Source organism: Pristis pectinata, chromosome 34, assembly GCF_009764475.1.
Source record: "Pristis pectinata isolate sPriPec2 chromosome 34, sPriPec2.1.pri, whole genome shotgun sequence".
Classification (NCBI taxonomy): Eukaryota; Metazoa; Chordata; class Chondrichthyes; order Rhinopristiformes; family Pristidae; genus Pristis; species Pristis pectinata.
In genome coordinates this window covers 3,322,885-3,336,543 of record NC_067438.1, presented here as the reverse complement: position 1 = coordinate 3,336,543, position 13,659 = coordinate 3,322,885, and the positions used below count along the sequence as shown (strand labels likewise).

Below are 13,659 nucleotides of genomic sequence, written 5' to 3'. Positions count from 1 at the left end.
ATGGTCACTGGATGTTATGTCATACCTAAATTTAGAGAAGATCCGTTGTTCAATTTCTGAATCTAACTTAGACTTTCAAACATTGCGGGGACCTTTTTTGAACTATTTTCAAAACCTTTGATCTGGGTGAAGGGTTTTTCCTTGTCCTTTTTTTCACTCAACAGCTTCGGTCTTCGTAGTGGGTTTAGATTGTTTTTATAACATAATTATTCCAATTTATTCGTTATTAATTAATTATCATTTTTGATTAATAATATAGAGTATTGAGATTTCAAGTACGATTTAACGCAACATATTTAGTAGAATTTTTGTCTTCGTTTTGATCCATGTACTCTGTATTTTCTTTGTGGAATTAATAAAAATATTGGAAATGAAAAAGAGGAAGTGGCGCCGGAGGCGGTGCTGACTGGAAGGGAGGGAGGTAAAGTTGTGGCGGGGGGAGGTGTAAATAGGAGGGAGGGGGTGAGATTGGAAATGACCAGAAGTGAGAGAAAGAAAGCTGAATGCTGGGAGTGTGAGATACAATCATCTGTCTCAATTCAGTGTCGACCCCCGAGGGCTGTCACGTGTCCAGTCAGAAGATGAGGTGCTGTTCCCCGAGCTTTGTGGAGACTCATTGGAAAAGTGCAGGAGACCAGAGGCAGAATTCAGCCTGAGAGCGGGATGGGGAATCAAAGTGACAGCAGCTGGAGGCTCAGGTCCCCCGTGTATTGGTATTGGTTTATTATTGTCACTTGTCCCGATCGTACAGGTCAATTCATTACACAGTGCAGTTACATTGAGTTAGTATAGAGTGCATTGAGGTAGTACAGGTAAAAACAATAACACTACAGAATAAAGTGTCACAGCTACAGAGCAACTGCTGTGCAGGTAGAAAATAAGGTGCAAGGTCACAAGGTAGATCTTGAGGTCAGAGTCCATCTTATCGTATAAGGGAACCATTCAATAGTCTTATCAGAGTGGGATAGAAGCAAGTGGTGTGCGCCCTCAGGCTCCTGTATCTTCGACCTGATGGAAGAGGAGAGAAGAGAGAGTGACCTGGGTGTGTGGGGTCTTTGATTATGCTGTCTACTTCACCAAGGCAGAAAGAGGTAAAGTCCAAGGAGGGGAGGCTGGTTTCCGTGATATGCTGGGCTGTGTCCATAACTCTCTTCAGTTTCTTGTTGTCCTAAGCAGAGTGGTTGCTGTACCAAGCTGTGATACATCCAGATAGGATGCTTTCTATGGTTCATCAATAAATGTTGGTGAGTGTCAAATGGGACAAACCGAATTTCGTTAGCCTCCTGAGGAAGTACAGGCCCTGGTGAGCTTTTTGGCTGTGGCATCTACGTGATTTGACCAGGACAGGCTATTGGTGATGTTCACTCACAGAAACTTGATGCTCTCAACCCTCCCGACCTCAGTGGACTGAAAGGGAGTGTTCTGGAAGGTTGAAGTGGTGAACGAGGGCAGGAAGCAGCACCGATACAGACATGATGTACCTGAGAAAGAGGTGAGGGAAGGGTCTGGCTGCGACTGAAACAAGGAATGTTCCACTCTTCTACAGAGAGGCCGGCAGAGCCTGGATTCCAACCGGTTCCCACATGGAACCAATAATTCGGATTTGCACTCAGTTTTTATGAAATCTGTTCCAAAGGAAAAACGCAGCAGGTCGGGCAGGATCTGTGGAGAGAGAAAAGGAGTCAGCGGTCCACGTCGGTGACGTCTGACGGAACTGATCCCAACGCTGCCTGACCGGCTGCGTATTTCAAGCATTTTCTGTTCGTTTCATTTAGTTTTCCAGCATCTACTTTTACTGAAATGAATCTGATGTTCCACCATTCTGGAAAAATACCGCTGTTGGTTCATCGTTGCTCATGAAGAGCTGGTCGCTGACTTCAGGAGGGGGGGCTGTGTCCATGCACCTGTCTACATCAATGGTGCTGAGGTTGAGAGCTTCAAGTTCCTTGGAGTGATGTCAGCAATAGCTTGTCCTGGTCCAACCACGTAGACGCCATGACCAAGACAGCTCACCAGCTCCTCTACTTCCTCAGGATTTTAAAGAAATTTTGTGTGTCTCCATTGACCCTCTCCAATTTTTATTGATGCACAACAGAAAGCCTCCTATCTGGATGCATCACAGCTTGGTATGGCAACTGATCTGCCTGGGACCGGAAGAAACTGCAGAGAGTCGCGGACACAGCCCAGTGCATCATGGAAACCAACTTCCCCTCCATACACTCTGTCTATACATCTTGCTGCCTTGGTGAAGTAGTCAATATGATCAAAGTCCCCACCACCTGGGTCATTCTCTCTTCTCCCCTTTCCCATCAGGCAGAAGGTACAGGAGCTTGAGGTCACATGCCACCAGGCACAAGGACAGCTTCTATCCCATGGTTATAAGACTACTGAACGGTTCCCTTATACGATGATATTGACTCTTGTCCTCGCAATCTACCTTGTTATGACCTTGTCCCTGCAATGCACTTCCCTGAAGCTGCGACATTTCACTTTGTATTTTGTTATTGTTTTTACCCTGTACTACCTCAATGCACTGTAAAATGAATTGACGTGTATAAACGGTATGCAAGACATGTTTTGCACTGTACAGCAAAAAAACCAGGTTCATTTCAGGAAAAAAAGCAAATGCTGGTAAATCGAAAAAAGAATCAGAAAACGATTGAAATACGCAGCCGGTCAGGCAGCTTGGACGTTACCGACGTGGAACGCGAACTCCGCTTCTCTCCCCACAGATCCTGCCTGACCCGCTGCGTGTTTCCACATTCCCTGTTTTCACAACAGTCTCATTTTCTTCGGAACAGATCTGATGTAAAATGAGTCCGGAACCCACTCTTCCCTTCGGTTTCTCCAGTTCTCTGTCTCCATGTCATGGAAAAAGCGAGTGACCAAAGTCCATGACAAGCCCGCGGTCTCCCTCGGCTGCTTTGACTGCGCTTCCTCCCACCCTGCTTCCTGTCAGGACTCCATTCCATTCTCCCGGGATTTCGGGCCCTGTTGCATCTTTTCTGACGGCACCTTCCCCACCAGTGCCCCCGGCGTGTCCTCCTTTCCCTCATCCCTGCTCCCTCGTCCACCATAGTTGAGCGGACACTCAAACACATCTCTTCTTCGCTCTCTCCGAACCCCCAGCCTCCACTCACCCAGAGCGAGCACAGGATTCCGCCGTCCTCGCCTTCCACCCCACCAGAGTCATGATCCCGCGATGTTGACCATCTCTTTGCCTCCACAGATGCTGCCTGACCCGCTGAGTTCTTCCCGCGTTTTGTTTGTTGCTCCACATTCCGGCATCTGCAGTCTCTCGTGTCTCCACCAGATTCCGCACTCAGTACATCGCCTTCCATAATCTCTGACAGCTCTAAGGTGTTCTCACCGTCAGACACATCGGCCCAACACTCCACTCTCGGCATTGCGAAGGGAACATTCCCTCCGTGATGCTCTGATCCCCTCTTCTCTCTCCACTGACACCCACTCCCTTCCCATTGCGCCTTCCCGTGCAACCGCAGCAGAGGCCACACCCGCACTTTTACCTCCTTCTTTCTCACCATTCAGAGAGCCAAACACTCCCCTGGGTGAAGCAGTGATTTACTTGCACCTCTTCCAATTCCGTGAGCCGCATTTGCTGCTCACAATGCGGTCCGCTCTACACTGGGTTACTGATCGCAGGCTGTGCGACCGCTTTGCAGACACTGCCGTCCGGTTCACACGGGGGAACTGAGCCTCCAGCTGCTGTCACTTTAATTCCCCATCCCACTCTCAGGCTGAATTCTACCTTTGGTCTCCTGCACTTTTCCAACGAGTCTGCACAAAGCTCGGGGAACCTCGCCTTATCTTCTGACTGAGCACGTTCCAGCCCTCGGGACTCAACACTGAATTCAACCGTTTCATATAATTAGCCCTTCCTTGTATCTCACATTTCCAGCACTCAGCTTTCTTTCTCTCACTTCTGGTCATTTCCAGTTTCACCCTCCCTTGTATTCACGTCTCCCGCAGTCACACCTTTACCTCCCTCTTCCAGACAGCGTCACCACTTCTGCCACTTTTCTGATCAGTGGCCTTTAGGACCCCAGGGAGCCGGAGAACTCAGGACCCGCAGCCCGCGGCTGCTGCTGAATCCGCGGAAGGGCGATTGTTTCAATCTTTATATTTTCACAGAAGTATTTCTGTTCCGTTGACGGATGCAGTTAACGCCTTAAAATTAAAGGGTCCAGTTCTAATATCAATTCGTGTTTATTTCATTCTCCCCGCATTTATATTTACACCGGTTTCATTTCCCGGCTCATTGGAGTTTTACAGTGTGGAATTTGGGGATTAAATGGGACCCGTTCAGCGCCAACCTGTTGTCAGCGGGGTTTCTGCCCCACAGCCCCGGAGCTCCTGACGCTGGTCTCGGGATCCGACCTATTTACAGACCCGGAGCGGAACCGCTGCAGATTCTCAGCCACTTGTTTTCATCCCATGTCCAGAAGAAAGGATAAATTTTCCCCGTGAATTTATTCCCAGTGAAGGTGTGGAGATGGGACTTGGTGTCCGCGCTGTAAAATGAAACTGTCCCGGACTCGTAACTGAGATAAACTCCCACCCTCCCGGGGATGGGACCGGCACGGAGACGGGATTCAGGAGAGGTGTTCACATGAAACTTGTCATCCCGTCTCCAGACGATCCAGAATCCATTCTCGGGCATCAGTTTGACATCCCCTTTCCTCTCCACGGACTCTGCGGCGACACCCACCCCCCACCACTGATTCCCCGCCACCTCCACCTCCCAATAATGTCTCCCCGATGTGAATCCCTCCGCTCCCAGTACACAAGACCAGACTGTAAACCTCTTCCCGGTGTCAGGGAGATCCCTCCGTGTCCCGGTCCGTCTCACCCTCTTCCGATCCTCAGACACCTCGAGCCACGGAGCCGCTGTTTCCACATCCAGGGTCACAGAGACTGGGGGGAGAAGCAGAGAAGCCCTTTGAACCTCATCAATAGCACGGCCGACCTGCTGCCTCAGCACATTCTCCCCGCACTGTCCCCTTGTCTCTTCATTCCCCTGATATCCAGAATGTTGTCCGTCCCCGTTTCAGATGAACTGCACGTCCACAGTCCTCCGGTGCAGAGAATTTCAAATATTCTCCAGTCTCTGAGTCCAGAACGTCTCCTTGTATCTGGTTTACGCGGTCTCCATCTGTCCCCACACAGAAAACACAGCATCCCTTTAACTGGTGACGTCAATCTTTGCTGAATTCCCTCTATGCCAAGTGCATCCTTTTATCGATACACAAAAAGATAAGAACACAAGAACATAAGAACAGGAATCGGCCATCTGGCCCCTGAAACCTGCTCCGTCATTCACTATGATCGGGTCTGATCTCCGCTGCCCTCAGCTGCTCTTTTGTGTCACTTCCCCGCCATCCTCAATTCCTGGATCTTTCAAATATTTATCCATCTCCTCCTTCAATATATCGAATGGTCTGGCCTCCTCCACCCCCTGGGGCACAGAATTACAGACATTTATTCTCGAGTGAGAGAAGACATTTCCACACGTATCAGTTTCAAAAGACCGGCACCTCATCTTGTAACTCTGTCCCCTTGTCCGTGACTCTCTCACTAATGAAAACACGAGACGTTGGGGATGTGGGGGAGATGCTGCCATTGGGATCGCAGCTTCTGACTTGTTGTCCTGTTTCTCGACTCGATAAAAGAGCTGCCCGGGGGGGGGGGGGGGGGGGGGGACGAGGATCTGACAACTGCAGAAACACTGGGGATTCAGTGGAGGGAGGTCCCGGCTTCTGAAAGGGCCGAACACTCCACCCACCCGCCTCAGCACGATCGGGTTTGTGGGGAGAGGAGAAATCAAGTGAACTAAATCTGTAACTGGAGCCTCAGTGTCCAACCACAGACTGTTCACAGTTTGATGGCCACAAATAGGTGTTGAAGTCCCTGGGGTTAAATATCCGCCAAACCTCTTTCCAGATCATCGTCCTGAGGAATCTCACCCTGGAGCCTGTCCGCGAACTGATGATGTGACGAGTCAGGTCAGAGGGCAGTTCAGTGCCACATAACAGGCAGACTGGGTAAGGGCGGCAGGTTTAATTCCTGAATGGAAATATGTGTCTGTGTCTCTGACTGTGTGTCCTACTCTGACTGTAAGTCTGTGTGTGTGTGTGTGTGTGTGTGTGTGTGTGTGTGTGTGTGTGTGTGTGTGTGTGTGTGTGTGTGTGTGTGTGTGTGTTGGGGGTGGGTTCCTCAAATCAAGGAATTCAATGAGTCTCAAGAGGATGGATTCGAGGTTATTGAGGGAACTGAGATGGTACATTGTGGAGGCTCTGGCCATAATCTGTCAATCCTTGTGTATGTGTGTGAGGGGATCGTTACCAGATCGGATAGGCTGTGCGTACTTCTCCCGAGATCCAATCTTGGGCTAAGGTCAATGCTCTTCTTCCGGTCTCATTCTTGAAATGCTTCACTGTGGTGGATTGAGAACAATTGAGTCCAACAGGGGGCAGACCTGAGTCAACCAGAGACTGCAGTCAGGGACAGGTCAGGCAGGGTTCGTGGCGCAGCTTTCCTGCTTTGAAGGATCCTGGTTTATTTCCACGACAATCCTCGTTTTTCTTCCCTCTGCTTTCTTTGAATGAATTTTAATTCTCCGACTACTGTGGTGGAATTCAGACTCATGTCTTGCGTTTGCGCAGTGTGCATGGGCTCAGGATGCAGTGGGTTTGGTGGCGGAATAAAACTTCAATTCCCCCTGAGACATTCTTACAGTCAGTCTTTGCATCTAATTATTACTTAATGCTGTATCATCAGCAAGGACAAAGGTAACTGTACAAGTTTTACCTCGCTTAATGGCATGAAACGATTCTCTCAACAATGTTTTCAACGAAAAGAGGTGATCGAATGTTTCAATCGGCAGGGCACCATCGGTCACTGACAGTAGTTGGGCCTCGTCACTCTCGCTGCAAATAGTAAACAGCTGGTTATAAACGGAGCATCAACAATTTTGAATTATTTTGCAATCCATCCATTCAGTCAAGAGTGCGTCCTACCTGCTCGTCCAATGAGCTTCCTCCTGAAATAAATGAAACACAAATCTGAATTGCCTGAGACTGACCGTCCACATCCCGACAGCAGGATATCGATACCATTTTTTTCATAAATGCCATAATAAATACGGTGAAGAGAATGCGGAAGTCACTGCCACGGGTGTAGTTGAAGCAGACAGCAGATATTTGATGCAATGGGGAAGTTGGATAAACACATGTGGGACCATGGAGTTGGGGACACTGTTGATGGATGTAGTGAATAGGTGGGAGGAGGCTTGTGCGGGTCAGTAAAACTGAAGGAGAAGTTGGCCGAATGGCAATGACATAGACTTGAAAAAGAAGACAGTGCAAACTTCCCTGAAGTAATTAATCTCCGCTGGCGAAAGCCGAGTATGGATGATAAATCTGAAGTGTGTGTAACGTTCTAGAATTCAAACTAAGTTCCCTCTAATCGACAGAGAGACCCTCACACCCACGCTCACGGCGTGTGACAGTAACTGGATTTTAATGTGAGTTTCCGGGGATATTATACGTGGGGATCACGGAAACGATCAACCAGCTCAGTGTGAAGATCAGAGTAACTCAGTCCCCGGAAGGTTGAAGACTGTCCTGTGATGCACAGCTATTGTCGGAGGCCGGTTTGGGGACAACAACAGCCCAGAACAGTCAAAATATCTGCCTGGTTTAAATTAGTTTACAACAATTCAAATATATCACTTCCCACTTTGTGACTGTGCACTTTCACTGAACCAAATTGTAATGTTATCTCTCACCTTGAGAAATATCATGCTGTCTTTTTGATCCATCCGTTCCTGTAACTTTGAGATTTCCTCCTGAACAGAATTTAAATTCTCCCGAATTTCTCGAAGATTTGTCTCCATTGGATTTAGAACCCTCTCCTCTTCTTCCCTGAGATCCCTGAGGAAGCGTTGCTCCTTCTTAGTGAGAATCTGGTGCAGTTCAGCAAATTGGGATGTGATGTGGGACTGAAGGTTGTGTGACTGTTCCTGTCAGATGAAAGGTGAAGATCAATTTACTATATTGCGTGCTGTATTTCCTTATGGCAGGGAAAATGACCATTGGGTCCATCGAGGTGTCTGTTCTCAGAGCAATCCCATTAATCCCATTCCCAGCCATTTCCCTCAAACCTATTCTCCATCATATGCCCGTAAAGTCCCACCTGATTCACATACCACCCACCTTCACGGGGTTAATGTACTGGAGTCAATTAACCATTCAACCAGCATATCTTTAAGATGTGGGTGAAAACCGTCGTGTCACCGGGAGAACATCCAAACTCAACGCAAATAGCACCAGAGGTCAGGGTCGAACCCAGGTCAGAAGAGCTGAGAAACAGCAGCACTACCTGCTGTGATACTGTGCTACCATCCATTGAAGGGAACAAAACTACATAAGATCAGAAATTCTGCACAGGGAGGCCTCACCCGAACTCCGGAAATCTTCTCTAACTGTTGCTGCTCCTTTTCCCGGATGTCTGATTTCTTTTTTGTGAGAGATTCTAAGGAAGATTTAACCTGGTCCTGGGAATCAGAGAGTAAAGGAGTTACACAATAAAGCCGAAACAAAGTAAACAGATGAGTAAAAACTGGGTTATTTTTACCTTGTAGATTTTAACAGCTTCTTTAATCGGCAGGAAGCGGTGCTCTCTGTGTTCCTGCGCAACTGCACAGATCACACAGATCAGTTTTTTGTCAGTTTCACAAAACAGCTTCAGTTCTTCCTCATGTTCCTCACAGTGAACTTTCCTTTCCTTCTCTCTCTGCTTCAGGTGTAGTTTTCGAGCTTTCTCGGCCAGTCTTGCTAAGAGCCGACTTGACCTGAGGGTGCGGTCTGCAAACTGCGCTCTACATTCCGGGCAGGAGTTTCTCGCCTCCCTTTCCCAGTAGCGTGTGATGCAGGAGCGGCAGAAGTTGTGCTCACACTGCAGTGACACCGGATCGGTGAAGAAATCCAGGCAGATGGGACAAATTACCTCCTCGGTTAAACTCTCAAAATGTTGTTTCGAAGCCATGTTAACTCCCCGCACCTCGTGATTCACAATCCTTTCACTTTCGAGAAGCAACTGAACCCCTGTAGTACCGCGATTGTCCACTACGTACTCTGCAGTGCTCGGGGAGTGAATGTTGTTTTGCGGCAAGTGTTCAATGTGAAGGTGTCTTGGCCACTTCCAACCAGTCTCAAGTGACGGAGAGATCAGGAAAACGACAAACGGCTCAAAATAAATGAATCCAGAAAGAAAGGCTTGTGACAGTTTGTGGCGGACAGAAAGGAACAGGTCCTCAAAAGAGGCCGACTGGGGTTTAGAACGCTGGTTAAATATCAATTTAGAGTCACTTTTAAAACAATTATTCTGTAAAAAAGAGAATATTGTGTTGCAAGGTGACAGGTACAGTGGCGATTACTGAGATATGGCTGCAGGAAATAAGGACTGGAAATTATGCGTCACAGGGTGGAACGCGTTTAGCTTTTCGGTGATTTCCACTGACATTCGTGAGAAGAAGCTTCCTGACTTCACCTACGTCCGGTCCAGCTCAAATGACACGTCCCGTCTCCCTCGTTCTGGACACGGCCGACAAGTGAAAAGAATTTCCCTCTCCCTGCCCTGGAAATCTCTTCAGTGCCTGAGAGGCGGCACACAGGACTGGATTCCCCACGCCGCCCAGCCTCACACTGATCATCAGGCGGCTTCCACAGCAGCGGTTCGTCCACAAGGTCGGTTCAGCCGGTTGGCAGGAAGCCATTGCATCATTGTCCGTCCAGGACGGTGGGAGATGCTGCGGTTGAACTAACTCTTATTTACCGAATTAAAGGCTCATGCAGATTCTGGAATTCCCGCAGGTTGCTCTTTTCCCCGCATGACAGAGGTCACTGGGAAATGACGGGGCGCTGGTCAGGGAAAGACCAAAAATTCCCCAAGTGGGAAAATAAGATTCACTGCAGCATCGATGTCATCACCTTCCAGTGCTGGGTCAGCTGACAAACTCTTGAAATCCATCTAAAGCATCTGTCCCAAACATCTGTCCGGAAGAGAACTGGGAACAGGTTTCATGCAGAACCTCCTGTCCGCATCTCCGTTCGGAGCCCGGGATCTCTCTCTCTTTCTCTCTTTACCCTTATCCCTATATTTGCCTCTTCGTTCTGGAATATACTCGAGAAAAATACTGTTGATAATAACGCCAAATGATGTGTGTGACCGAGTTTACTAACGTGCGGTTCACATGCAGAGGGCGATAAACGAAGCGAGTGAGAAAGTCGCTGCGGGGAACTCCCTGTGATCCCGGGAACAAACTCGGCAATTCCGTCAGATTGACATCTGCAGCTCACGGAGGCGCCCCGCACCCAGGGACAACCACATCCAATCAGCGATACCGCTGGGGAGCTGTCCCGGCTCTGATTGGTCGGGGACTGATCCCCGCCCAGTGAGTGGGCGGGACGCTAAGCGCCTGGTGCGGAGGGCGGGCCGGGGTTTGGAACAGGGAGCGAGTGGGCCCGGGGAGAGGCCGCAGATCGGGAGCTGCAGCTCGGGCAAAGGCTGCGACACCGGCCGGGGCCGCGAAACCTTTCCGTGCCGGGGGTGCAGAGACTGTGGCGGAGATTCCGTCAGATCTCTCAGCTACACGGAGGGTGAGCGGCCTTTCCCCGCCGTGGATCGGGGCCTGTTGTCTGCAGCTGCTCCTGAACCCGCCTCCTGCTGCTGGGAGCCGGGAGCTGCACCGCAGCGGCTGCTGATGGCGTCTCTGGGCCTCTCACCGCTCCCCTGTGGGATCCGACAGGCTGAAGGCCGAGTGAGAACAAGACGCAAAGGTAAAGTCGCGTTTTAGGAAAATAAGAACCAGGAGCGGGTGTGGGCCATTCGGCCCCTTGCGCCTGCTCTGCCCTTCCCTCAGAACACGGCTGATCTTCTCCCTCAGCGCCACTTTCCTGCACCATCCCCATCATCGTTGTGCCCTTTAATCCAGAAATCTTGTGGAGAGAATTCCAAAGCTTCATCGCACTCTGGGTGGGGAAATTTCTCCTCATCTCAGTCCCGCTGAGGCGACCTCTTATTTTGAGTCTGTGACCCCTGGTTCCACCCCCCAGCCAGGGGAAGCATCATTCCTGCCTCTACCCTGTCAATAGCCTGTCAGACTGTGTCTGTCTCAATCAGACCACGTCCTATTCTTCTAAATTTGAGATCGGCCCAGTCAGTGTAATCTCTCTGATCGCACTGCCCCACCCTCCAAATCAGTCTGGGAATCCTTCTCTTCATTTCCCTTCATCCCATCGACTGACTTTGGGAGGGAGACCAGATCTGTGCACAGTGTTCCATGTGCGGTCTCACCAGGACCACAGGTAACCTGAGAGGAGATCTTTATTCTTGTATTTAAACCTTCCTTCATCTCCAATGTTCTCTGTTTAATATAGAGCTCAAACACTGAACAGAAGAAACACACCCTCACCCATGATTTTTACTGGCAGGTGTTGCATCATGTTTTGCTGCGTACCCGCAGTCATGTATAAAGCAGAGAGAAGGCCACACAATCCTTGGTTAGGTGACCAGTGTCCCAATTTATCATTTGAGTGAGGCTGAGTGACAGATGGAGAGAAAGAGGCACTGGAAGACTGAGAGAAGGAGGGGCAGAAAGAAATCCCCACTGGGAGCAGTCTGTGAAAACCCATGTGGGAGATTTTCTGGTGCTACTGGGAAGGGTTTAAACTAGTGTGGCAGTGGGGTGGGGCCCTCAGCGGGTGAGTGGTTGATGAGAAGTCAGGGGATAAAATTGTTGTCAATGAGAGGAAAATTTAGTCACCAGGATAGACAGGAACACAGTTAAGGGAGAGGAAAGACCATTGGTTTAAAATCAAGAGGCTTGACAGGTAAGGCGGATGAACTCAGGACATTGATTGGGTCTGGGAACTGGGATATCACAGCCATAACAGAGACCTGGCTGAGGTGAGGGCAGAACTGGCAGCTCAATATTCCAGGATACAGATGCTGAAGGTGTGACAGAGGTGCAGGTAGGAGAGGAGGGTGAGTTGCCTTCTTGATTACATTGCAATGGTCATTGGACCCGATTTTTTGGGGGGAGTCATCTATTGATGCCATACTGGTAGAATTTAGAAACTAGAAGGGGATGGTCACACTTATGGGATTGTATTATAGGTTCCCCAATAGTCAGTGGGAATTGGAGGAGCAGATATGTCGAGAGATTGCACCTAGTTGTGAACATGATTGGGTTCTATTAGTGGGAGATTTTAACTTCGCTAATATTGACTGGGGCACCGATAGTGGAAAAGGTTTGTATGAAGTGGAATTTGTGAAGTTGGTCCAAGAAAGCTTCCTTTATCAATATATAGAGGGAACGACTAGAAAGGGTGCAACACAGGACCTCCTTCTGGGAAATGATTTCGGGTATGTGGAGGAAGTGTCTGTTGGCGAGAACTTTGGTTCCAGTGAGCATAATTCTATCAGTTTTAAAATAATTATGGAGAAGGATATGACTCGTTCACAGGTTAAGGACCCGAACTGAGGCAAATTTTGAATCCATCAGGCGGGACCTTTCAGTGGTTGATTGGGTGAGATTGTTTGTGGGGAAAGGAGTGTCTGCCAAGTGGGAGGCTTTCAAAAGTGTGATGTCAAGAATTCAGGGCCTGCATGTTCCTGTTGGGGTGAAGGGCAAGGCTGTCAGGTTTCAGGAACCCTGGTTGATGAGAGATATTGAGGCTCTGGTTAACGAAAAAGAGGGAGGCATGCACTACACGTAAGCAACTGGGAACTAGTGAATCTCTTGATGACTTCAAGAAGTGTAGGAATGGACAAGAGAGAAGTTAGGAGGACAAAATGAGGATACGAGAAGGATTTGGCATGCAGGGCGAGGCAAAATCCCGAGAGATTCTACAGGTATATTCAGGGTAAAAGGGTGGCGAGGGAGACAATAGGTCACCTTAAAGATCAGTATGGCCGTCTGTGTTTGGAACCAAAGGAAATGGGTGAGATTTTTAATTAATATTTCTCTTTAGTTTTGACTGAGGATATAATGTTAGAAGCTAAGGAAATTGGGGAAATGAGTGGTGATGCCTTGGACCACATCCGAGTTAGCATGGAGGAGGTATTGGAGGCCTTAAACGGCATTCAGGTGGATAAATCTCCAGAGCCTGACTTCATGCATTCTTGGACCTTGTGGGAAGCTGGAGAGGAAACTGCTGAGGCCCTTGCAGAGACTTTTGCTTCATCCCTGGCTACAGATGAGGTTCCGGAGGACTGGAGAGTGGTTCATAAGAACATAAGAAACGGGAGCAGGAGGCCATGTGGCCCATTGAGCCTACTCCGCCATTCAATAAGATCATGGCTGATCTGGCCTTGGACTCAGCTCCACCTACATGCCTTTTCCCCATAACCCTTAATTCCCCAACTGTGCAAAATATATTTAATTGCGTCTTAAATATATTCTTTAAATAAATAAATATAAATATGTTTTCTTCGGTTTTCCAACCCAACATTTGTTTTTTTTTAAATGAATCTGGTGTTCTGCTGTAACGTAAAAATTTACGGCAGTTGGTTCATCGTTGTTCGTGCCCTGAATTCCGAGAAACCGTCAATCCAACTCATGGATGTGAGGAAGTT

General features: G+C 48.7%; 2 protein-coding genes across 2 annotated transcripts; one reads left to right on the top strand and one right to left on the bottom strand.

The window, feature by feature from the left end:
- Window positions 1-4,214: 4,214 nt before the first annotated feature.
- LOC127586008 (zinc-binding protein A33-like) lies at window positions 4,215-10,318 on the bottom strand. Its single transcript, XM_052043775.1, has 6 exons — window positions 8,656-10,318; window positions 8,480-8,575; window positions 7,808-8,041; window positions 7,038-7,060; window positions 6,829-6,947; window positions 4,215-4,935 (listed from the first exon to the last, which is right to left on the bottom strand). Exons 1-6 carry the CDS (start codon window positions 9,064-9,066, stop codon window positions 4,403-4,405), a joined length of 1,416 nt encoding a protein of 471 aa, XP_051899735.1. The 5' UTR covers window positions 9,067-10,318; the 3' UTR covers window positions 4,215-4,402.
- On the top strand, window positions 9,464-13,659 carry LOC127585817 (uncharacterized). Its single transcript, XM_052043514.1, has 3 exons — window positions 9,464-9,819; window positions 10,375-10,859; window positions 13,591-13,659. The coding sequence occupies exons 1-3, from the start codon at window positions 9,464-9,466 to the stop codon at window positions 13,614-13,616; spliced, it is 867 nt and encodes a 288-aa protein (XP_051899474.1). The 3' UTR covers window positions 13,617-13,659.